General features: G+C 39.7%; 1 protein-coding gene across 15 annotated transcripts in view; it reads left to right on the forward strand.

Annotated features, from left to right (window-relative positions):
• The window catches only part of OSBPL6 (oxysterol binding protein like 6), a 210,711-nt gene extending 189,493 nt beyond the window's left edge, over window positions 1-21,218 (forward strand). For all 15 annotated transcript variants that reach the window (XM_040475495.1, XM_040475494.1, XM_040475491.1 and 12 more), the window contains 10 exons: window positions 6,933-7,020; window positions 7,479-7,732; window positions 8,485-8,622; window positions 8,987-9,050; window positions 11,473-11,551; window positions 13,392-13,536; window positions 16,226-16,370; window positions 17,777-17,903; window positions 19,102-19,224; window positions 20,279-21,218. In XM_040475495.1, the coding sequence (XP_040331429.1) occupies window positions 6,933-7,020; window positions 7,479-7,732; window positions 8,485-8,622; window positions 8,987-9,050; window positions 11,473-11,551; window positions 13,392-13,536; window positions 16,226-16,370; window positions 17,777-17,903; window positions 19,102-19,224; window positions 20,279-20,387 (1,272 nt within the window). In that variant the 3' untranslated portion in view covers window positions 20,388-21,218. The remainder of the gene's footprint in view (window positions 1-6,932; window positions 7,021-7,478; window positions 7,733-8,484; window positions 8,623-8,986; window positions 9,051-11,472; window positions 11,552-13,391; window positions 13,537-16,225; window positions 16,371-17,776; window positions 17,904-19,101; window positions 19,225-20,278) is intronic.
• Window positions 21,219-25,851: the final 4,633 nt, after the last annotated feature.

Here is a 25,851-nt window from a genome sequence, read left to right on the forward strand (position 1 = left end):
TTCCTTCCTTCCTTCCTTCCTTCCTTCCTTCCTTCCTTCCTTCCTTCCTTCTTTCCTTCCTTCCTTCCTTCCTTCCTTCCTTCCTTCCTTTGAATCTTTCTTTTGGCATGGGAGAAGCAGCCGAAGCTCTTTCCCACACAGTTGATTAAAACTTTTGTCATTTGAGGTTGCAGATTTGGTACTGCATTTTTACAAAAAGGAAGTGAAATAGTTGCTAAATAACAAATAGTTGATAAATGTTATTTCCATATGCATAGAAAATAGATTGGAAGGAAACATCCTGACAATTAGTTGTAGTTGTTTTTGGATGTTTGAAATTATGAGCAATTTTAGAAACAAAAATAAGTGGAGAAGAGAAAGAAATAATGAACACATCTCACTTTTATAGTGGGGGAGAGGTAAAATAGAATTCTTGTATCGGGTACTGAATTTGTTACCACACCAAGCCATGCACCTGCCTCTCAGATTGCTAGTCATATGTTAACAGATTCACAGGGACTCCCATGTACAAGCCAGAGTACTAGTTTAATTATTCGTAATGATAATTGATCAGATGCTATCAGAGGGGCAGAATAATCATGCTTGCTGATTTATATCTCTTTCCCTAAGGCCAACCCACATGGGAAGCCTAACTCTAGTCAGCACATTGCTTGGTGAGCAAGGAACCGGAGCAGGAAAAGTGATTTGAAGGAACCAAAGGCTGGGAGGGCTGCAATGTAATAGCCTCCCGCACAGCTTTGTCTCGGTTATCGGGCTACTCTGCCACATGGACGGGGTATTTGCGCATCTCCACACCCCCCAGGGACCACCATGCTGGAGGCATGCTACCAGCATTTTCTTTTCTGAGTCTCTCTTTTCTGACCTCCCGTTGCTGACCACCCTTCATCCGTCATCAGTCAGGTTACAGTCAAACTTGGCTCCATGTTATCTGAGCTCTGACCCATCATCCGATGACTTTGTAGCTTATCCCTCTGTAAGCAACCTAATTTCCCTATTTTCAAGTTCTTGGAGGCACACTGACTGGGTGCCCAAGTGCCACTTGTCACAGACACTGACAATACAGAAATGAAGAGGACGTGAAGCAGGTTATTTATGTCACAATCCAAAGCAGCATGGTGGTACCGGCTCTGGGGGAAGAGTGAACCTAGTGGCAGAGGGAAGGATGGGGGCACACGGAGATGATGCATTTACTTTGAGGCATTATGTATTTATGAGACCTCTCAGTGGAGTTATCTGGCCAGCATTTGGGTATTCAAATCTAAAGCTAAAAGAGAGGGGTGCCTGTGTGAGTCAGTTAAGCATCCAACTTTTGATTTTGGCTCAGGTCATGATCTCCTGGTTCATGAGTTTGAGCCCTGCATTGGGCTCCGTGCTAAGCATGGAGCCTGCTTGGGATTCTCTGTCCCTCTCCCTCTGCCCCTCCCCTGCTCTCATATGCATTTGTTCTCTCTCTCTCTCTCTCTTTCTCTTTCTCTCTCTCTCTTTCTCATTGTCTCTGTCTCAGAAACATTTAAAAAACAAAAATAAATAAATAAATAAAGCTCAGAGAGAGAACAGGTCTGAAGAGAGAGCAAGAGTCAACTCAGGATCCACATAACCAGCTGCCTGTGAGACATTGTCACCTGGGTGTGCCACACAACCTCTCAGCATGTCCAAAAATGGATTAATCAACAAACCCCTTACACACACACATATCCCAAGTGGGGAGAATCCTGCCCGTACTTCTCATGTTGCTTATCTAAGTGCTCTTCTACCCAAGTGTTCACATCAAATACCTGGGTATTGGCCTTCACCCCATCTGCCCTACTAGGACTCACCACATTGATTTCCTCCTTGGCTCTGTAACCTTTGTCACCTAAATACTACCAAATCCATACATTTTCCTACAGCTTCACTGCCACTACTCCGATTCAACCCTCCATCATCTCCCCACTGGATTACCTGATCAGTCCCCATTACTGCTTTCCCTGCCTTCTTTCTTGCCCCTCTAATCCATTTTCCACTGGACAGCCTGATTAATCTTTCTGAAATGGAAATCCGATCATGTCCCTATTCTCCAGGGTCCTTAACATAACTATCTAAACCCCTTAGTTATCACACAAAGACTTTATAATCTGCTCTCTCTTCTCAGCTGCAGCCTTTTGTAATTTCTATTCTTCTGGGGCCTTTCAGGGGCCAAATATTTGCTAACTGAATGAAGGAATGCTTATAGCACTTTAACACATGATTAATCTGAGAAACATCTGGGCATTAGCTGTCTTACATTAACATTTTCCATGAGTGGGGAAAAAAATCTGCTTTGTGTGATATCTACCCATGCACTTCATTTAACGAATGTTCAGCTCCTTAAAAAAATGTTCTTCTTGCTCCCAGAATGATCTATGTCCTTTCCTCTACTATTAACTTGTTTCCACAATACTATATGCCTGGTCACGTATAGAAAAATATATATATATTTCCTGAATTCTTTTGAATCCCTAAGCTCTTAAAGAGAAATATTTGTCCCCAGGACTTCTTGACTATTGGGAAGAAAATGAATGTATATTGATTGTTTTATTATAATACTGCAGAGCCTTAACTTTATATACAAGATAATGTACATGGACCACAGCCAGACTGCCCAGCCTTAGCTATTCCTCACACATATGAGAATGTAGGTCTTTCTCAGGGCCCACTGTCATTGTAGAATTGTTTTACATTCTACATGGACCATTCATTCTACAAGGAAATGGGTATTGGACCATTTTTATCATGGATTAGCTTGGGAGGGATTAGAAATTCAAGAGAAATGGGCTGTTTATAGCTTTTTGTAGGATAAACATGAATGTTATCTTAACAAATGTTCAAACAGTACATAAGCATGCAACACGAATTTGGCTTAAGAAGGCATTTGTCTCCTCTAACATAATTAGGTGTGATTAGCTTTTTAAAGAGAAATCATGTGGAAGACTTTGATTTACTCTTGTTTTTTTTCTATCAAGCTTAGGAAGGTGGCTTTCATGTGCCATGATGATTTAATCATCAGCTCTTTTACAGTCAATAAGAACTGGAAACCAGTTGGCAGTGGGAAAATGTGAATCAGGAAAAGACTTTACTTTTAATTTGCCATCTTTATAGACTTGCTCAGTGTGCAAAGCAAAACCATCATTCTTCATTTATGTATACAGTAGTTCTATCATTGTTCTCCATAAATATATTAATCCTCCTCAACTTTAATTTTTAAAGCAACAGCAAGAAAGCCTGAAACCTTAAAGGCAAAGACTGATTGATTTTATTATCTACAAATTTAAAACTTTTACATGGCAAGAAAAAAGCTAAAACCACATTAAAAAATAAATTTCAAACTTGCCAAATGCACTCTATATGACAAACTAAAAAATGTGTGAAAGAAAACAAGTTTACAGATTAAAAATAGAACTACCCTACGACCCAGCAATTGCACTACTAGGTATTTATCCAAGGGATACAGGTGTGCTGTTTTGAAGGGACACATGCACCCCAATGTTTATAGCAGCACTATCAACAACAGCCAAAGTATGGAAAGAGCCCAAATGTCCATTGATGGATGAATGGATAAAGAGGATGTGGTATGTGTATATATATATATATATATATATATATATATATATATATATACGCATACATACAATGGAGTATTACTCGACAATCAAAAAGAATGAAATCTTGCCATTTGCAACTACGTGGATGGAACTGGAGGTTATTAGGCTAAGTGAAATTAGTCAGAGAAAGACAAATATCATATGACTTCACTCATATGAGGACTTTAAAAGACAAAACAGCTGAATATAAGGGAAGGGAAGCAAAAATAATACAAAAACAGGGAGGGGACAAAGCATAAGAGACTCATAAATATGGAGAACAAACTGAGGGTTACTGGAGGGGTTGTGGGAGGGCGGATGGGCTAAATGGGTAAGGGGCATTAAGGAATCTACTCCTGAAATCATTGTTGCACTATACACTAATTTGGATATAAATTAAAAAATTAAAGTAAAAAAAAAGATGTGTTTGTGTGTATGTGTGTGTGTTTGTGTGTGTGTGTGTGTGTGTGTGTGTGTATATACACACACACACATACACACACACGCAATGGGGTATTACTGGACAATCAAAAAGAATGAAATCTTGCCATTTGCAATAACATGGTTGGAACTAAAGTGTATTGTGCTAAGCAAAATTAGTCAGAGAAAGGCAAATATCATGACCTCACTCATATGTGGAATTTAAGATACAAAACAGATGAACATAAGGGAAGGGAAGCAAAAATAATATAAAAATATGGAGGGGGACAAAATATAAGAGACTCTTAAATACAGAGAACTGAGGGGTTTGTTGCTGGAGGGGTTGTGGGTGGGGGGATGGGCTAAATGGGCAAGGGTTAAGGAGGACACTTGCTGGGATGAGCAGAGGGTGTTATATGTAGGGGATGAATCACTGGATTCTATCTCTGAAATCGTTATTGCACTATATGCTAACTAACTTGGATGTAAATTTTTAAAATTAAAAAAAATTTTAAGGAAAAAAAAGAATGCAAATTTAAAAAAAGATAAAATGCAGAATTTAAAAAGAAAATTTTCTACATAAGGTAAATAGATACTAAAAAGGGATAGTGTTTAAGTGGGTGTAAAGAGATGGATGTTTTCGTCTGCTGCTAGTGAGAACAAATTACTACCATCTTTCCAGAGAGTAACTTGGCAACATGTGTCTAAAGCCTAAATGTGACCCATTTGATCCAGCAGTTTCACAGCTAGGAATAAATGTTAATGAAATTGCCAGACAGAATCACAGAAATATACTTACAACGATGTGCATCCAAGTATTGTCAGTAATAATAAAAAGTTGGAAGCCATTTTTTTTAAAGTATATTTATTTTGAGAGAGTCAGAGACAGCGGGATTGCGGGAGGGGCAGAGAGACAGGGAGAGAGAAAATCCCAAGCAGGCTCCACGCTGTCAGTGCAGAGCCTGACAGGGGGCTCAAACCCACAAAACCGTGAGATCATGACCTGAGTGGAAACCATGAGTCAGACCCAACAGACTGGGTCACCCAGCTGCACCAAAATTTGGAAACCATTTAAAGGTTGGCTGAGTTCCTTGTGTTATACCTGTATAATGAATTACATTGACTTTCCAAAGAAAGATGAGAGGTGTATTTATTATAATGGAAATATATTCAGAACACCATAACACAGTATATAAACTGACCCCCTTGTTCAGTATCTAAAGATAAATGTATCAACATGTTTTTATAGGCATTTCGAAATTGGGGGTAATATCCAGATGTTAGAAGTGGTTTCCACTAGGTGATGGAATTATGGTTCATTTTTATATAATCTGTTTACCCTCACATAATTTCTAATTTTTACAATAAGAATGTTTTATTATATATGCAGAAAAAAATGTAGCGTTATATCCATTTTCAAGACAGTAAGTATGTGTATCAACAGCTTTTTTTTTTTTTATTTTTTTTTTTAACGTTTATTTATTTTTGAGACAGAGACAGAGCTTGAACGGGGGAGGGTCAGAGAGAGAGGGAGACACAGAATCGGAAGCAGGTTCCAGGCTCTGAGCTGTCAGCACAGAGCCCGACGGGGGGCTTGAACTCACGGACCATGAGATCGTGACCTGAGCTGAAGTCGGACGCTTAACTGACTTAGCCACCCAGGCGCCCCAACAGCTTTCTTGCCTACAGTAGACACGTTGGTATTCCCATTTCTGAGTGGCTCTATTGTCCTGCTCTGTTTTCTTACCTGATCCATTTCTAGCTCCCCGTATTAGTACATATGTTGCCCCTTAACTTTATCCCCATGCAAATTTTGGTTTCATTTTATGACATGTTTTTCTCTTATACAGAGGGGCGTAATTCTTGATTTCCCCCATCCCTGGATCTTCCTCTCTCACTCCTAAATAATCTGCCAAATTTTGTCCATTGTCATCAAATGAGGCTCTCAAGCAGCTTTACTTCCAGATCTTCACCGTGGCCGTCTGAACCTAAGCTGTCAGTTATCTCCTACGCAGATCTATGTAGTATCCTCTTAGCTGAGCTCCCAAAGGCAAAGCAGCCAGGTGTCTTCCTGAAAACTAACAGTGACTCAGTCATCCCCTTGCATGTAATAACTCTGTGGGATTTTATGGATCCCTTTATGTTGTCATGAAACGCCCTTCACAGTGGGACCCTCCTCCTGCTCATCCCACCCTCTGTCACAGCCCCTCAACTCCTGAGCATTCCTAGAATGGAATGTTTCCCTCATGTTCCTTACCTGTGTACATTCTCCCTTCCTCCTGTGCTTCTTCCCTTTCTAAATACCTCTCCAACACCCAGTGCCAATTTTATTTCCCCTGAGCAGCCTCTCCTGACCCCTCTAGGGAGGAGTAGAAGCCCTCCTATTTTTTTGCATGTTCTTATTGTATTATGCTGAAATACGCCTGATTATGTCCTGGGCTCCCGCAGCCTCTCACCCTAACTAAGGCAGGGAGCTACTTAAAGACAAAGGCTGCTTTGGGGGCACCTGGGTAGCTCAGTTGGTTAAGTGACTCTTGGTTTCTACTCAGCTCACGTCTTGTGGGTTCAAGTGCCACATCAGGCTCCACACTGACAGTGTGGAAGCCTGCTTGGAATTCTCTATCTGCCCCTCCCCTGCTCTTTCTCTCTCTCTTTCTGTCTCTCTCTCTCAAAATAAATAAACATTAAAAAAATTTTTTTAAATAAAAAACAAAGGCTGCTTTCGAGCAGTGCTATATTCCGGCTGATGGCACACACTCTCGCTCAAGTGTTCATTGCATGTGGGCCAAGCCCATTTCTCCCTGTGACCCAGGCTATTTATTTGGACAAGAGTTTGTTCTTAATCATTTGATTTTTTGACCTTTTGAGATGAAACAAGAATTCTGATCCTTTCTGTGTGCTTTCCCTTTTTAGGCTTCAGATGATGAGTCTTACATCAGTGATGTGAGTGATAATATATCTGAAGACAACACCAGTGTTGCAGACAACATTTCTCGGCAAAGTAGGCATCCTTTGAGCTTCCAGGTTGTTCTGTCTTCTTGCCAAGTTAGAACCCTGGTGATTCAGTGAATAATCATTTTCTCTCCTTACTAATTGTTTCTTCAATACATTTTATGTTTGTACAATCTGCTGAGGTAAATGGTTGAAAAATCTGTTAGGTAGATGAAAAAATTTTACTTCTTGTTTAAACCAAAAGTTCGAGTCTTTCTCATTAACTCTATGTACTTTTTAAAAATTTGACTTATCTTTTCTGGACTATTATTTGAGTTTATTTAATACCTTGTTTTAAAAAAAAAAAACTATACGTTGACATTTTGTGCATTTATTAGCATCCCTGTGTTGAAATAATTCCATTCACTCTTCATAATTATTTGAAAGAGTTATTTCCTTCCTAGATGTGATGAAATCAAAATAGCGAAGTATCTTTTATTATGATTCTTGTCTTTCTCTCTCTTCCAGTCTTGAATGGGGAGCTTACAGGAGGGGCCTTCCGAAATGGACGTCGAACATGCCTGCCAGCTCCCTGTCCTGACACCAGTAACATTAACCTGTGGAATATCTTGAGGAACAACATTGGTAAAGACTTGTCTAAAGTCTCCATGCCTGTGGAGCTGAATGAGCCACTCAACACGCTGCAGCATCTCTGTGAGGAGATCGAATACAGTGAGCTTCTGGACAAGGCTTCAGAAACTGATGACCCCTATGAGCGCATGGTAATAAATAATAGAACAGCGCTTTTTAAGGATTCGTCAACCCTAGATGTGGACTAAGGCAGTATTCGTTAGGATGGAATCTTTGGGTTTTGCGTAACACTCTCACCAAGCAGTTCGCATAAATTGGGCAGGGCCGTAAAGTTCCAGATACCTCTATAGAAAATATATGCTTTGTGACTTATCTTTGTCATGAGTGTTTCTGAAGTTAGGAGGTAAAGGTATCACACTCCTTATAGGTCTGAAGCGTTACACGGCCTTGCTTTATTAGCTTTTCCTGAAAGCCAAGAGAGCCCATCTGTTCAAGAACTTGGGTCAGAAAAAATAGCCTCCTATTTGTGCTCTGCCCTGGCCTCTACTCCACATGACTGTGGAAAACCTGACTGCCCTCTGGAAAGAAAGAAAGCACCAGCAGCCACGAGCCTCCTGCACATGGCACTAAGCTATGCAAATGACATAACCTATAAACTAGGTGTCAGAACCATTGAACTCTGTGACACTCCAAAAACTGGGTGACAGGTGAATGAAGAATACTTGGCCTCAGTTGCCTGCTGTTTCCCACCCAAGTTGAGCCTCATTTTCACTCCTTTTTTAACCCATGAGTTTATGAAGAGCCTGTGCAAATAATAGAGAATTAAAATGCTGCCAAATCAGCCCCCATTGACAGGGGGGTGTAAAATCTAGAGGAATGAGGGACGAACAGGCCTGGAAGTAGTCTCTCCTATATTATTTTCCTTTCTTAAATGTTTTAACAGGTTCTTATTGCTGCATTTGCAGTTTCAGGATATTGCTCCACCTATTTCAGAGCAGGAAGTAAGCCATTCAACCCTGTCCTCGGGGAGACTTACGAATGCATTAGAGAGGACAAGGGATTCCGATTTTTCTCAGAACAGGTAAGCCCAACTGGACTCAGTGAGGTTTCTGTGCAGAAACTATAGGAAGACCGTTTGACGATGAAAACAGCTTTTTTGATAAACCACTGCTTTCAGTGGGGTATGATACCAGCTTCCAGAAAACTCACTTTGCTTATCTTTTAATGTATGTAACTTCTCTAGAGAGTGTTTATATAAGCATGAAGTCTTAAAGTGACCGATTCAGTAATTTACTTACACATTTTGAAAATAATTCAGTAACAGAGATGGATGAGTTGACTAGTTTTTTATTTGGGGGTAGCCTGTATATGTTGCAAAAAACTTAATCCTTTATAGAAGTTTTAACACTGATGACATTGCCTTCTTTTTTGTTTTTAATTACCAGGTTAGCCACCATCCACCCATTTCTGCCTGTCACTGTGAATCCAAGAATTTTGTGTTTTGGCAAGGTTTGTATTTCAATTATAACTTCAAAATCCAATGAAACAGTTTCTGCTTTCTAAATGTACATTATTTTTTTTTATTTATTTATATATGAAATTTATTGTCAAATTGGTTTCCATACAACACCCAGTGCTCATCCCAAAAGGTGCCCTCCTCAATACCCATCACCCACCCTCTCCTCCCTCCCACCCCCCATCACCCCTTAGTTTGTTCTCAGTTCTCAACAGTCTCTTATGCTTTGGTTCTCTCCCACTCTAACCTCTTTTTTTTTTTTTTTCCTTCCCCTCCCCCATGGGTTTCTGTTAAGTTTCTCAGGATCCACATAAGAGTGAAACCATATGGTATCTGTCTTTCTCTGTATGGCTTATTTCACTTAGCATCACACTCTCCAGTTCCATCCACGTTGCTACAAAAGGCCATATTTCATTTTTTCTCATTGCCACGTAGTATTCCATTATGCTCAGGTTAGATTTCTGCCTTTGGAACTCGGAGAATGTTAGTAATTGGTGTGGAGTTGAGTTTGAGAAGTTAGATTTCCTGGCTTTAAATATGAAACCATCTGGGAGATGAAATTGTATACGTAGGCAACACAGCCCTAGGGACAGCAGAGCTCCATGCCCACTGTGCCAGCTCAGGGCTATCACTCTACCTCATTATGCCTCATTATCTGCCCTCTATAATATGGAGGTTCTAACTGCTGCCTTCTTGTTTTTTGAGTGTGTTCAAGATCTTAATTGTGAAAGAAGTTTCTGTGGCACATCATCTATGGCCACAGTCTATTTAGATATGTAAACAGTGTGCTGATTTGTGGTCTTTAACTCACTGAGGCTCAGAGATTTGAATTGAAGTCTCTACTTAACCAGAATGTTTAATCACAATGTTACAAACTTACCTGAAATTGCAAGTTTCAGAACCCCTTTTGATTTTTAAAGTTTATTTATTTTTATTTATTTTGAGAGAGAGAGAGAGAGAGAGCATGCGCATGAGCAGAGAGAGTGAGAGAGGGAGAATCCCAAGCAGGCTCTGCACTATGAGCTCAGAGCCCAATGCAGGGCTCAAACTCACAAACCACTAGATCATGACCTTAGCCAAAATCAAGAGTCGGACACTTAACCGACTGAGCCCCCCAGGTACCCTTCAAAACCCCTTTAGAAAGAAAACTATACAGTTGACCCTTGAAAACACTGGGGTTAGGGTGCTGACCCCCACAGTCTAAATTTCGTGTTACTTTTGACTCCTCCAAAAACTTAACTACTAACAGGCTACCATTGACCAGAAGCCTTAACAATAGCATAAGCAGTCAATGAACACATATTTTGTATGTTATATGTATTATGTACTGTGTTCTTATAGTAAAGTAAGCTAGAGAAAAGAAATTGTTATTAAGAAAATCATAAGGAAGAGAAAATATATTTATAGTACTGTACCCTATTGATCAAAGAAAATCTGCCTATGAGTGGACCCATGCATTTCAAACCCATGTTGCTCAAGGGTCAACTGCATATGTACGTTTAACCATTAAGTATAAATTGTTCCTTCATGTTTGGAAGGGAGCGTCATTGCTCACAGAATGCCTCTTCTCGTATGCACTTTCTCAACCTGGAAACACAGAAAATGATAGAGTAGTATGACTGTATTTGATTGCAAAATGAGAAAATAAGTCATTTCTTGGTCATAACAAAGAGTCAGAAATTTTGTGGAAACCACACTAAGCTCCCTTACTTACAGTCCATCAAAATGGGGCCAAGTGGTTATTACAAATGCACAGGCAAACCTGAGTGTCCCCCAGTAACACATAAAGCCATCATGTGAGATAAACATCATATGAGCCCTGGGCCATATCTTAACAACCAGCATAGGAACATGTTCCTTAGGTTAATTTCATTTTCTCATAAATCTTACTTACTTTCTGTATTAGAGATTTTCTTTTTTTACTATTTTCCCAAATCATATAACTTTTCAAATCAATATGTAAATAAATCCATGGTATTGCCATACTGCAATTATTTTTATTATACATCTTATTTTTAACATGTATGTTAACTGTTTCCACCATTTAGTTAAAACTTACAACAACATTTATCTAGACATTAAAGCACAGTAGAGTCTATGTATATATGTGTACGTGAATATTCATACACACATGTGTATACACATACTGTTCTGAGTTTTTCCCAGTTGTATTAGTTGAAACAGATAAGGAACATGTGTCATAGAGAAACATAGACAGTAGATTTTTTTGGTTCACAGTTAATCTTTTCACCGTGGGCCATCCCCAGGTACTTGATATGTTAAATCAATATAGAATCAATTGTGATTGCAAAAGTTCTTTGTGAAACGTAGAGTGTGATACACCTGTTAGGTTTTTATAGAATAAATGATTAGATATGGAATATATATTTCCTCTCCTCTGCCTATGTTGTGTAGATATCAGATGGAAAAACAAGTTCTGGGGGAAGTCGATGGAAATCCTGCCTGTTGGAACACTGAATGTCATGCTTCCCAGGTAGGTTGCTCTCATCTTTCTTTTGGTCTCTTACCTGCTTTTCTAAATCAGAAATGGGCCTTTGAAACTCTAGAAGGTGCCAACAGTCCATTTCTATGTATGCCCAAAGCTTCTGTTAACATCTCCAAGGTTTTGAGAATGGATCCCCCCACCAAAAGCAAATGAGGACTTTAGCATCTGTATCAAAGCTCCCTACTTCTCTCTGCTCATCCTCCGTTCATCAAGTCAATACCAGCCACCTACCTGTCCCAGTCACCATGTTAGTTTGCATTTTACATCAGAGGTTCTTTTTTTCTATATAATATATGTTTTCACTTTTGAATTCACCTTAGATCCAGGGACTATTTCTAATGTCTAAGTTATTGAGGAAGAGTGATGGAATTCTTTTATGGTATTTTTCTAGAGGATATAGCCTATAAATTTTTTAAATTAATTGAAGTTTTCATTGAGGCCAAAGGCTTGATTGTTGTTTTGTTTCTTTCTTCATTTGGTTGGTGGTGTTTTGTTTTGTTTTGTTTTGTTTTTTGCTTATTTAATGACAGAATTTGCTGGTGGATGGGATATGAAAGAAGGTGGGGAACGGGAAGAATTCCCAGAACCACAAAATAGACTTTATTTGCAAATTCATGAGAAGAGTTTTCCCTCTGTATACACCATGGTGTATATAGAGTCCACATGATACCAACTCATAAGTCTTCTTAGAAACTTAGAAGTGTTTTATTTTATTTTGAAAAATAGATAAATTTTATTAGCCTGGGTGGCTCAGTTGGTTGAGCATCCGACTTCGGCTCAGGTCATGATCTCGCGGTTTGTGGGTTTGAGCCCTACGTCGGGCTCTGTGCTGACAGCTCGGAGCCTGGAACCTGCTCTGAATTCTGTGTCCCCTTCTCTCTCTGCCCCTCCCCTGCTCGCTCTCTGTCTTTCTCTCTCTCTCTCAAAATAATAAATAAACGTTAAAAAAATTAAAGAAGAAAATATATATAATGTGTAAACTTAAAGGCAATCTGAAGCTATGTCATCTCATTCCTTGGCAGAAACTCTGTCGCAGAATTTGCATTAGGTACGTGCTGTGATCATTAGTCTTTTCTCAAAGAATTATTCACATCTTTGGTCTTAACTCAGAGTATGAAACAATGTGCTGAGGATAATCTTACTTAAAGTCCCATCCTACCATGCCTATCTCCTCCTTCAGATCCTTCCACAGTGGCACATTACCTGCACTGTGAATCCAGCCAGACTCATTGGGACATCATTGAAGGCTTTCCCTGCTCCACCCCATCCACCTTGCCAGTCTTGCCACCCACCATACCCGCTCATGTGTGGCACACCACTGGCAGGCCCTCAGATGCACCATGCTATTCTGACCTCTGTGGCTTTGTCAATGCCTTTCCCAGCCTGCAGAACCCTCCTTTCCACCCTCTAAGCTTAGACTGAACCCAGCCTTCTCTAACAAATCTTCCTTGATATTTACCGCACGTTCCAGGCAGATATAAGGACTCCCCTTTCTCTGTTCTCATGCTACTTCCTCATCATATTTTATTGTAAGTATTTGTTTCCATGTCCATCTACCCCTACCATACTGTTGGCTCCAAGAGAGCAAGACACAGGTCCTATTCAACTTGGTAGCTTTAGCACCTGGCCTACAGGAAGCACTGAAATGTTCCTTAAATGAATAAGTCATATCATAAATATCCTTGACTACATAGAAATGTTCAACAAAGAAATGAGAGGGAAAAGGAGGGAAGAGAGAGCTTTGGCCAAATAATATTCTCAGTAGTAGAAACAGTCATAAATATTTGTAACCTTCATTGTTTTTAATCAATGTTGTATTCTTCCCTAGGTATGGAGATTGCTATGTATGGAATAAAGTCACCACATGTATACATAATATTCTCAGTGGGAGGAGGTGGATAGAGCATTATGGAGAAGTAACCATTAGAAATACCAAAAGCAGTGTTTGCATTTGCAAACTCACATTTGTTAAGGTAAATAATATCACACAACAGTCAAGAAAAAAACAAACAATATAAAGTGCTTTGTAAAGGAGAAATAAAACAGTTACCTTAAACAGCAGCAAGTGAATCTCTCCTGTACCATTGATCCTTACGGGCATTTTAGGTAAGAAAGCAGAACCTACTGGTAGAGTTACACAAGGCATCTAGACTTCTGAATATGTGGAGGTCAAAAAAGGCACCATCTCAAGACAGAAGAAATACCCTTTCCAAAGAATTTTCTTTTTAAGCAGCCAGTCAGCACCCATTAGGTAAAATTCCAGAAAACACTTCTTGCCTATAGCGAGTCCTCTGGTTTCTATTTCTATTCCTGCTTGATTGCAACACAGTCAAGTGATCTTATTTTAGGGAGCTAATTATAATGCATTTGTCATTTTCTGAGGATGCGTGTGGATGATAGCTTCCAGTCACCACAAGCTTATCCAACTCTGCCACTATTATAATCCAAATACATTCAAGAAAAAAACATCACCTTTATTAACAGGAAAAGATTCCTGGGATAGAAATGCTTACACAATATCATTTTCCCTTAGTGTCTGTGGTCCGAAGAGGAACACACAGTATTGCCCTCTTGTTTAGGCATGCTACAGAACTCATCATGGTACAGAGATCCCACCAGCCCCTTTATCTGTTCTACTCCTGATCTCATTCTGTCATGGCAAAAGCGGGTAACATATTGAAGTCTTAACACTCAAAAATGTTCTCTTAGTAAAATCCTTTGAAGCCATTTGGAAGGTCATATTATTAATTGAAGGTCTTTATTTTTACTCAAGATGTTTTTTGCGTTTTCCTTTTTTCCTTGGAAAAAAAGCTACTCATTAGGTGGCTCAGAACTGAAAAGCCAGGATCATTAGTTGGCTCTGGTTGGGTGGTGACAGCAAATGTGTGCAGTTAGTTTTGTGGGCCACGAGAAGCTTCGATTTAGGCCTGCCCCTAATATTTCCAGAACTCAGAGCAAGAGTACAAATGGGGGCCCCAATTCCATATGTGTAAATATTTAAAATTTGTAGATCAAACCTACAGTCTGTCAAATAGCTTACATTCTGTTCTTTGACCTTGACAAATATGCCTTTTATAACAAAACCCCCAAGGCCAGATTGGACCCTTTAGAACTGTGAGCTGGAAACCTGGCAGCACAGGAGAACCAGACCCGATGGATGGCCTTCCCACTTTCCCCCCTCCTGCAGCTGGCTCTGTCCTGCCCCACACATGTGAAGGCAGTCCAGCTGCATGTCTGAGCTCTGTCCACACTCGCCTCAAACACCACTGGCCACCCCTCAGGCCTAATTTCACACACTGGTGGTGGATGGTCTGCCCTTTGGATGGATGAATCCAAAGGAAAGGCCAGTGCAGACTGTGGAATAAGCTTAGAGTTGTTTGGAGGGGGAATTCTAGCACCTGATCTAGAAGGGGGCCATGGGATCCAGATGGGTAAATTCCCACAGACTTCTAGTCTCCTGGGGAGAAGCATGGCTGGAAGAAGGCCAGACCAGGGTTTTCCTGATGAAATCTAGCTATTTGCGCACACTATAAAAATTATTTCACAAGTGACTTCTGCAGCATCGCCCATTGAAACTCATTAAAATCCATGAGCAAAGGAAAAATTTGAGATAGGAGGATCTAAGGAAGAAATTACTAACCTGTAAATTAATTTTAGGTTATTAGGATAGAAACAGAGTCTTTTCTGCCCTAGCATAGAGATTATCCCTTTCTTTAAAGAATGAAATCCTGCCTTTTGCAACAACGTGGGTGGAATTGGGGAGGATTATGCTAGGTGAAATAAGTCAGTCAGAGAAAGACAGATACCATATGTTTTCACTCATATGTGGAACTTGAGAAACTTAACAGAAGATCATGGGGGAAGGAAAGGGGAAAAAATAGTTTCAAACAGAGAGGGAGGGAAGCAAATCATAAGAGACTCTTAAATAGAACAAACTGAGGGTTTATAGGGGGCGGTGAGGGACAGGGGAAAATGGGTGATGGGCATTGAGGAGGGCACTTGTTGGGATGAGCCCTGGGTGTTGTAAGGGATGAATCATGGGAATCTACCCCCAAAACCAAGAGCACACCGTATACACTGAGGTTAGCTACCCATCTTTTAAAAAAAAAAAAAAAAAAGATGGGTAGGGGGTGGATGGAAGAAACAGGTGATGGGTATTAAAGAGGGCACTTGTGATGAGGGCTACGTGTTGTATATGTTGAATCACTAAATTGTACACCTGAAAAGAATATTACATATAGGTTAGCTAACTGGAATTTAATTAAAAACATAATTAAAAATTAGAAAATAATAATAAACTCAGATCCCCACATCACACCACATACAACTAATTTGAGATCGATCAATGGTGAGTGGCAAGTCCATAAAGTTCATAAAAAGAAAAAAAAAAGACTATCTCCATAGCTTGGAAGTAATCAAGAAAATGTACTAGCCATAGAGGTAAAAACTGATTACTCAAAGTTCATTTAAAAAATTTAAAAAAATAAAGTTAAGCCAACTAACACTTAGAAAGCCAGACTTTCATATGAAACATTTTGAGGTAGATTTCTGGAAGTGATTTGAGTGAGTAACTTCAAAGTTAAGAAAATTTTCCTTATGGAAATTATAGGGATTGGTGTTATTAAAGAAATCGGATGTTTTAATTGAGTTTGGTTTTTCCAGGTGAATTACTGGAATTCTAATGTGAATGAAGTCCAGGGGGTTGTAATGGATCAGGAGGGGAAGGTGGTGCACCGGCTATTTGGGAAGTGGCATGAAGGGCTCTTCTGTGGCGTGGCCCCTTCTGCCAAGTGCATCTGGAGACCAGGTGAGATGGGTATGGGTGTCTTGCGTTAGGAGGGCACCTTGGGAATGTCACATCTCATGAAGTTCCCCTCATGTTTGTTTTCTTTAATAGTGAGATTAAAAACGTAGATGCTTGGTGGGCCTGGGTGGCTCAGTCAGTTAAGCGTCTGACTCTTGGATTTGGCTCAGGTCATGATCTCACCGTACGTGGGATGAGCCCTGTGTCAGGCTGTGCACTGACAGCTCAGAGCCTGCCTGGGATTCTCTTTTTCCCTCTCTCTGTCTCTGCCCCTCCCCCATGCTCGATCGCTCTCTAAAAACATAAACAAACAAACCGTAAAGAAAACCATAGATGCTTAAGACAAGTATAGTTATATATTTTTACCTAACATATAAATTAGGTAAATCCCAACATTTGATAATAAGGTATTATAAAATTTAAGCCAAATCAGACGTGTGGTCAGAGATTAGGCTTCATGTAAAGTCATTTTAAATGTAATGCCCACGTTCAAAAGCTAGGTGTATTTATTAAAGAATTCAGATAATTGAACTGTACAAACTAAAATCCTTATTTATTCTCTGTTCTAATAAAACAAGGGAAAACCTGCAAACATCTATAATCCACAAATTCAATAACTTAACCAGAGTAAGTGATCTCACTTGAGCGGCATAAAGCTGCATTATGTTGACATTTAACAAAAAGACATCAAGAGAGTTCTGGTAATACACTAGCAATACTTGAATATCAAGTGTAAATGGAGTAAGTGTCCACCTGACATTTATTTTCACTGGAATTTTGTCAGTTACTCCTAACTTTAAAATTAGTTGTTGGTTTTCTAAGAAGGCCCAATGAGTATTTAAATTTCCTGTTAGTAGAGTGGTCAGTTCATTCAATCAGCTGCTATTTATTGAGTAGTGACTATGCATCAAACTTTACTCTAAGGGCTTGGAATACATCAATGAGCAAAGCAGACAAAGATCCTGACTTTGAGTTTAGTTAAAAAGTGCCAATAAATATTAACGTAGACCTGTGCCTTTTTCTTTTTCCAAAAGGAAGTAAATTGTCAAGTGTTTCTCGTGAAGTCTTAATGTTCATAGTTAATCACCCTGGCATTTAGTTACCCAATTGAATATTTGGGGGAGAAATCATGGCATAGTTTAGCTAGTGAAGACTATTATATGTACATAGTTTTATGTTAAAGACTGTATTTTATTAAATATATGAATCTACTTCTGATAATTAACAAAATGTTTCCTATCTAGCAAAATACAGCCAAGTTAATGCACTTAAGAAAAATCTTAATCTGATATTTATGACTATAAATTTAGTATTAGTGTGGGTATTAATTAAGCACCTGGGTTAAGAAGTCAGCTTCTGCAAGCTTCTTCCTCTTTGCCACTCACAGTGGTTTATTGGCACCGTTCCAGGTTCCATGCCAACCAACTATGAACTCTACTATGGTTTCACAAGGTTTGCTATTGAGCTCAATGAGTTAGATCCTGTGCTGAAAGATCTCCTTCCACCAACAGACGCCCGATTCCGGCCAGATCAGAGGTGAGCATGGCATTGATATTTGAAATGGACACTAGATCATGGCACGGAGGCACTATAGATGTCATCAAGGCTTATTTTCACCACTATCTTTTATTAATTGAATCATTCACTCATTCCCTCATTCGCCCTGCAAGAGTTGAGCCTTCTACCCTAGCTAGCCTGATATTCATGGGTGATCATAACAGATACTTAGCACAAGAAAAAGCTTCCCAAAGAAGATAACAGTTTTTAACAAAAGGTTTCCGCCCCCAGCCCCCAAGACATCAAAAGTATGCAAATTCACGAACTCTGTCTCCACTAAAACCTCCTCCAGTGTTTTTACCTCTTTGTTTCTACTACTCTTTAACATGGAGTATGTTTTAACCTGAGGAATAAGAAGATAAGCTATAGAAATGCTTTGAGTCAAAGCCTCGTGTTTACCCAGCATGGTTTTGACCCCACAGGGTATGAGATGTACTCAAAATACAGTACCCAGTATTGAATGTCCTACTATTCAATTCTCTTGTATTCCACCCCCCTCTCTAGAACATGAAGTCTCACTGTTTGACATTCACACTCATCAACACACTTTCCGTGTGCATCATATTGAAGTTTGCTTCATTTTGAAATTTAAATACAGGTTTTGTAAATTGCCATTGGGTCTGCTTTTTCTTTTCGATTCTAGTCCAATATTCCCTCACTTATGACTCCTTTCCTTTCTGTGGCCTTTTGTAATTTCCTCTACTATTATTTTTTCTTTTTTCATCAGTTTTACTCTCATCAATAAGACAGGGACACTCCTTCCCTCTCACTCTGCTCTAAAAGTAGATGGAGAGCAGCCAGCTACCATCCTTCCTGTGGGCTTTAGCACGTGTTTTTTGGATAATACGGAGAAAGAGTACATCTGGTACTTCATGTTGTCCTAAGCCTGAGAGAGCACAGAAAAGTCTTCAAGGCCAAACTACTCACCTTTCACTCCTAGCTTTACATTGCTGTATGCGATAATTCAGTTGGCATCCACAGCAAGTAATGTTAATTGGTGGGCGGTCAGACAGAGGTAGTGTGGCCTGGGGCGGGAGCCAGGGGACATTACCAGAGTATGACTGTTCACCATGTGATATCCTCAGCAGCCAGAAGGTAATCTTATACAAAATGACACTTTTTTTTTTTTCTCAGAAAAGAGGATAAAATATTAAAGAGATAACTGTGTTCTGCTTAGGTTTTTGGAAGAAGGAAATTTAGAAGCTGCGGCAGCAGAGAAGCAAAGAGTAGAGGAGCTGCAGAGATCACGCAGGCGCTACATGGAAGAAAACAACCTTGAACATATACCAAAATTTTTTAAGTAAGTCGGTTCATTCCCAACAGGTGCACACTTTGCAAATGATTGCCACAAGCAGTGAGAAACTCCAGGTGAAAAAAAGAAAGTGAGAGATGGTTTAATGTCCAGGGAACTTCAGATTAAACTGATTTTGGTCACTCTGGTTTCGGTAGTGAAAATATTGAGCCAGATTTTGCACTTGTGAACAGTTTGGAACCATAAGAATAAATTCTCCTCAACAGCTCTTTTCTTTTCGTGGGCAGCAAAAAGGTTGAGAGTCTTGTACAAAAATGTTGTTTGTCCTTCAACTACACCATTTGGAATGGTGGAACCTTGCTTCCACCCCCTCACTCAGGGCCATGATGGGACCCCCACTGCCCTCAAGGGCATCCTGGCTTCATTAGTATTTCATTTTATTTCTATCATACGGGGCTTATGTCATTCAGATTTGGCCTTTCTATGGTGTGTTCATGGGTGATTATTACAGGATTATTTGCAGGATCATGTAGACATCACACAGAGTAAGCTGTATTTTCCAAATCCGTCTGTGGCCCTCCAGAGCCAGGCCGTTATCAGCCCAGAATAAACTCATATGCTTTCAAGGCGCCATCTTGTGACTGTTCTGGGGAGGAAGGCAGCCGTGCCCTTTAGGTGTCGAAGGTGCACTCTGGGCGTGAGCCTTGCAGAGGCTCACGGAGCTACTGTGGTTGTATAATTTTCCCCACAAGTGAAGCACAGACTGTTCTTGTGTGGGACCTGAAGCTCTTAGTACAGTACCTGCATGTGCTTTTTTGGGCACTGTTCTAGCACTTTCTAGCCTTGCCTGGAAGTGATTTATTTGTGCCCTTAACCCCTCTCCCCAGGACCCCATCCACTTCCATTTCAACCAAACGAGAGGAACAAATATAAATGAGTTTCTTTTTGGTCAAAAATAGTCAAGCCATCAATAAGCAGATAGGAAACTAACTGGCTCACGAAGTACCACTTATACATACACATCTCATCTACGGGAGAGGGTCCAATTGCCAGGTCATCTTGATGTGATTGGAGTCTAATGTCGGTTTTTATATTTCCACAGAAAAGTTATTGATGCCAATCAAAGAGAAGCCTGGGTTTCTAATGATACCTACTGGGAGCTGCGAAAGGACCCTGGGTTTAGCAAAGTAGACAGTCCTGTTCTTTGGTAAACTGGGAATGTAGAGCTAGCCAACATATCACGCTCTGAATGAATAAATAACTATGCACAATTATGTTTCCTAGAGCTCCGCGTGGTTTCTGGGTCGACTGAAAACCGACCATTTGCTTTTCTATTCATCTTTATAATGGACTTTCAGAAGTGCATTAGACAAGGCCCCTAACCACTTTTGGATCCTTTCTGTTTTGCTGCAACCATATCCCTTAAAAAACATCCACGCCCTCCTTGAAAAGCAGAAAAAAAGGAGCAGAATATAAAATCCAAAGTCTGAAGTGTCTGTGAAGAAAACAAACTGTAACTGGTGCTTAAAGCTGATCCAGAGAGTTAAAAGCAACATGACGTCTAAACCACGCGTTTGGTCCTTTGTCTGGAAGCACCATCCCGTCCTCAGAGAAGCTCCCGGGCCATGGCAGCTGGTCAGCTCAGACTTCGAGTGTGTCTATTTGATGTGGTGTACTTGTGCTGACCTTGTCAAAAAAGATGTGATACTTCTCAGAACCTGTTCCATCTGTACGCCATTGTTCATGCCTTAAGAAATGCAAAGATGTACAATAAATCATTTTTTAAATGTGTGCTCCTAGGTTTATGTGAAGGACAGCTCTTTTGAATCATGGCATGATTCACTTTCTGGGATCAGAACAATTAGGAGACTAACACATGGATTTTTGCAAAGTAAACGACACATGCTTTACTTTGATCTGTCAGCTACTGTATCATATATCCGAAGGGCAAGAAGGAAAAGGTGTGCTCAGTAGATCTCTGTATTCACATTGCTCGTCAAGTTCCTGTCCTGCCACCCGATAATAAACCCTCTTCGACCTAACCTCACAGTGTGCCCTGTTATTTGGCAATATCTGTATTTGATTTGAACACTTGGCATCAGTGTTAAAACCCTAGAAGGAAATAACAAAAAGCATGTGGAATTTTGTGTGGGCTTAGGAGTTACTGTAAACATAAACTGTTTCTGAGTGGAGCACAATGTAACCCCCATGTCGGGCTTGTGCCCAGCCCATTGGCACGAGTGGAAACCTGCTGGGAACAGAAGCAAGAATACTAGGGGCTTAGTTGCATTGTTTCAATGAGTTCTATGCAAAATCATACTTTATATTTTCATCCAGTGATTCTGTGTAATACATAATGACATATTAGGCATCTATCTTGCCTTTGGCAGAGATAGAAAACAAGCTCAAGAGTTTATCCATCCCAACAAGAGGGAGGGGGAGGGAGGAGGGAAGGGCAGAAATTCGCTTTGCATACTTCAGGATTTGGGTTTTTTTCCAGTATTCAGAGGCTTTTGTAAGAAACTTGCATCAGTGTTCCTGAGTTTCTGCACGTAGATGACTATATAAATGCCTGTATGTTTAAAAAAAAAAAAATCTCTTTAGAGATTTTCCTAGAGAATTATAAAATTACATATATTTTATTCTTAGAGTCTTACCATCGGATTTTAAGTGTTACTTTAAACTCTGATAACAAGGTTATTGACATTTTACATTTTGTTATGAGGTATTGATTGTAGTGTTCTTTCTCCTCAGCAGAGCATTCTCCATAATCCACTCTCAAACCAGAACTGCCACGGAGAGCAGAAGGAAACACTCTGGAGTCTCCACTAGGTGGAGCCGTGTTTTAGTTCTGAAATCCCTCCTTCCATCTGAGTACCTGTATCCTGTGTACCCTATGGTTTTAAGTGAAATTTCCTTCTCAAGGGCGCCCGGGTGGCTCAGGTGGTTATGAGCCAGGTCATACTTCGGCTCAGGTCATGATCTCGCGGTCCATGAGTTCGAACCCCTTGTAGGGCTCTATGCTGACAGCTCAGAACCTGGAGCCTGCTTCAGTTTGTTTCCCTTTCTCTGCCCCTCCCCAACTTGTGCGCATGCGCTCGCTCTCTCTCAAAAAATAAATAAACATAAAAAGTGTAATTTCCTTCTCAAACTCCCTAATCCATCACCAGATGTATGCATCCCACTGAAGCAACACCCTCCCTAGGATTCTCAATGCCTTTCATTCCCATTTTAAATCTATAGGTGGCTTGCGTCGAGATAGTAAAATTCTTCCCTTGTTATTGATTCTTTTGCTACGCATTCATCTTGACGTCTTTTTATCAACATCCCGAGCTACATGCCTTTCATTTTAATTAAAACGTAATTAGAATTCGGTTGTCTTTCCCATAGGAGTCTGTTCACCCACAGTTGGTAAAGCTTTAAATACCATTTAAAGTGGTTCTGGTCTGTACTTACTAGCACTTTCCTGAATAGTCTCAAAATATTTAGCCTAAAAATAAGAGAATTCTGCAAAGCAAATACACTGCAAGTAGAGAAGTAGGAAGATGAGGTGTGACTGTGGATGTATCCGTTCATGCAGCTGCAAGAGGACTCAGGACCCACCAGGGAAGTGACTGCTGTAACCTAGCATTCAGGCTGTAACTGAGAAGAAGAATAACCACCAGAGAGGACCTTCAGTAGATAATAAGTTCAGGCTACAAATCAGATAGGTAAATGTTCATCAGAGCTAACCTGAAAAGCACTACAATGTATAATAACACCTTGCATTGAGAATCTCTTTGGAGATTCAGATATCCTTAAACTCCCAATTCAAGTGATCATTTCAATTTCAGTTAATATTCCTGTAATGCCTCATTCACAAATCTCCCTATTAAATGTTCATGCTGATGTAATGGCCTCACTCCCCCCGTCCCCACTTTTTTTTTTTTTTTTTTTTTTTTTTTTTTACTTTTTACTAATACCATCCATGGTTTTAGAATTGTGAGATACATTCAGTCTGGAATTTTCATCTGCATAATTTGGGGCTTTTGAGACTAGTTTAAAATGCAAAAGGAGAGAATAAATATTAGATCATTCCTGATGTAACCTGACTTATTTCTTAGGATTTTATATAAGCCTTTTGTGTTTCAAGGGTACTTTTCTTATTTGTTTTTCCCTAAAACAATCTAAAATAGAGGAAGACTTAATATATCTTTATACCTCCCCTGCGATTTATTCATAAGCTTCTTCATCTTTTTGAGCTGGTCATTAAGGAAAGCAATAATAAGTGATGATGGTCCTGTGGATGCGGCTAGACTGAACAGATCAATGGCACACGCCAGCACTCAGAGACTGACTAGAAACTAATTATTTTGCTCCCATATGCTGCCACCCAGGGTGCAAATTTACTCTCAGATTTTGCTGTTATTTTTTTTTTTTAATTAAGTCATTGTTTTTCATGGGTTACTTAAAAATACCGCATAATTTCCAGGCAGTTGTAAAAATAAAACTCATTTAAGATACCTTTTAATATTTCCTATCAATTTATATGTGACATAAAAACTACCAAATCTATTTTCTGAATAAGAGGTACCAAGGGGTCGTCAATACACAGGATGCCTGGTTGTTGATTTTCCAAACCTTTTTGTTCCTCTTCATTATTCTGGTCCCCGTGCCTTTCAGCAGTCCCACTAATCAATCATTAGCTCCTGCCCCAAAGAGCACTTGGAGGGCAGGGGTTAAAGAAGAAACTGATCAACGGTTTGCTTAGTTCTGGTTACAGCTGTGGCTGGAGATGACTTTATAATACTAATCTAATGTAAAAATTTGTTATTACAGAAATTAATTATCCATCTTGTCTAATCTTGTTCCCTATCATCCTAGATAATGAAGTGTTTGTGGGAGTAGAGCTCCTCACACACCAGAGGGTGTAATAAATGTTTGCACTTGGCTCAAGTTGTTATATAATGAATGTGGCACAGTAAATAGAGTTTGTGTACAAAATACTAGTTTATTTCTATGGGAGCCATTCTGTTCAGGATATATATAATGTATCTAATTAAACAATTATGAATCTATTTTGTGCTCTAGAAATGTTCTTTTGGGGGGAAGATGGAAAAAATGTAATTGGAGCTAAGATTAAGCTAAGTTTTGTTGGGGGTTGTTTTCAAGACTTCCCAGTCATGTAGAAATACTGCTTTTCAAAACAGGATTAAGTCCTATAAGTTTTAACTGAATTTATTTTGTAAAGTTGATACATTTACATTGCATGAATCATTCTGTTAAACCTGACTTTGTTTAGCTTTAATACATAACTGAGAACATACCTTGCATACTCATGTGAGAACATACCTATGTGACTGAATCGTAAGACCTTTCTTGCAGCCTTTGCTATTAGAGAAAATGGTAAATTGTTTAAGGGGTTAGTTTTAATTCCTTCCAAATGAGATCTAAAAAGGAGTTCTGTAAAAATCATTGGGATGAAATAGCACGCCCAACATTTGAAGCAAACAAAGCCCCGTGATTAAGGCAATTTACAGATGATAGTTACCTGTCTGTTACATGCATCTTTCTGTTTCCCAAAACCACTCTCATTTTTTTTCTTCCTTCTCGTCCTGACATGGTGAGGGACAGGGATACACCTGTCTATTCTTTTGCACTGTGTCAACTGAGTATGGGGAAAATATGCAATATGTATGCACAATTGCAGGGTAATATATCAATCCTGAAACCCCTGTATTTAGCCTCTGTGGAACACTATTGAATGTTTGTGGATTAAAAATTGCCCCGTAATTACATATTATTAGTTTCCTTGGCATCTTCAGATTGATAGGGGAAAAAAACCATAAAACAAGAATGTCTTTATTTTCTGCAATTTTTTTCTATTATACTTTCTTTCTAAATATAAACTAGGGCTATTGTGATGAGAGGATGTTGAGTTTTCAGAAAATGAGGCATAATTCTATTTGAGTTCACCTGTTTCTTCTTCCTTTAAGTTCAATAAGATAAGCAACAACTTAATACTGTTAGAGAAGAATGCTAAAACCATTTTTTAACGTGTTTTTTTGTTTTTGTTTTTGTTTTTGTTTTTGTTTTTGTTTTGTTTTGTTTTGAGACAGAGAGAGACAGAGCATGAACAGGGGAGGGGCAGAGAGAGAGGGAGTCACAGAATCTGAAACAGGCTCCAGGCTCTGAGCTGTCAGCACAGAGACCGACACGGGCCTCGAACTCCCGGACCGAAGTCGGCCGCTTAACCGACTGAGCCACCCAGGCGCCCCTAAAACCATTTTATTTTAGGCACCAACTTCCCCACACCCTCTAGTTATCCTCATCTAGTTCTTTGAGAAATGGTGTGGTTACTGGAAACTTCCTTCAATCATTTCAAGCTTATTGAGGTGTCACTGACATAAACTTTACATACATGAACAAGTAATTTGATACATTTGATGTATATGTACACGTCACACCTTCACCGCGATCATGACAATGAGATCCATCACCATCAAACCTTTGCGCTGCCCCTTGATAATCCCTCTCCTGCTCCTCCCCATCCACCACTCCAAGGAAATCATTGTTCTGCTTCCATTACTTCTTAAAACCCAGATATTTTCTTGTATTTATTGCATCTGAGACTTTTCTAGAAGGGTGTGGTGCACATGGGGAGATGTGTGCCTCCGAACTCCTCCCATGCCACTA

Source organism: Herpailurus yagouaroundi, unplaced genomic scaffold, assembly GCF_014898765.1.
Source record: "Herpailurus yagouaroundi ecotype Mexico unplaced genomic scaffold, PumYag 140, whole genome shotgun sequence".
NCBI lineage: Eukaryota > Metazoa > Chordata > Mammalia > Carnivora > Felidae > Herpailurus > Herpailurus yagouaroundi.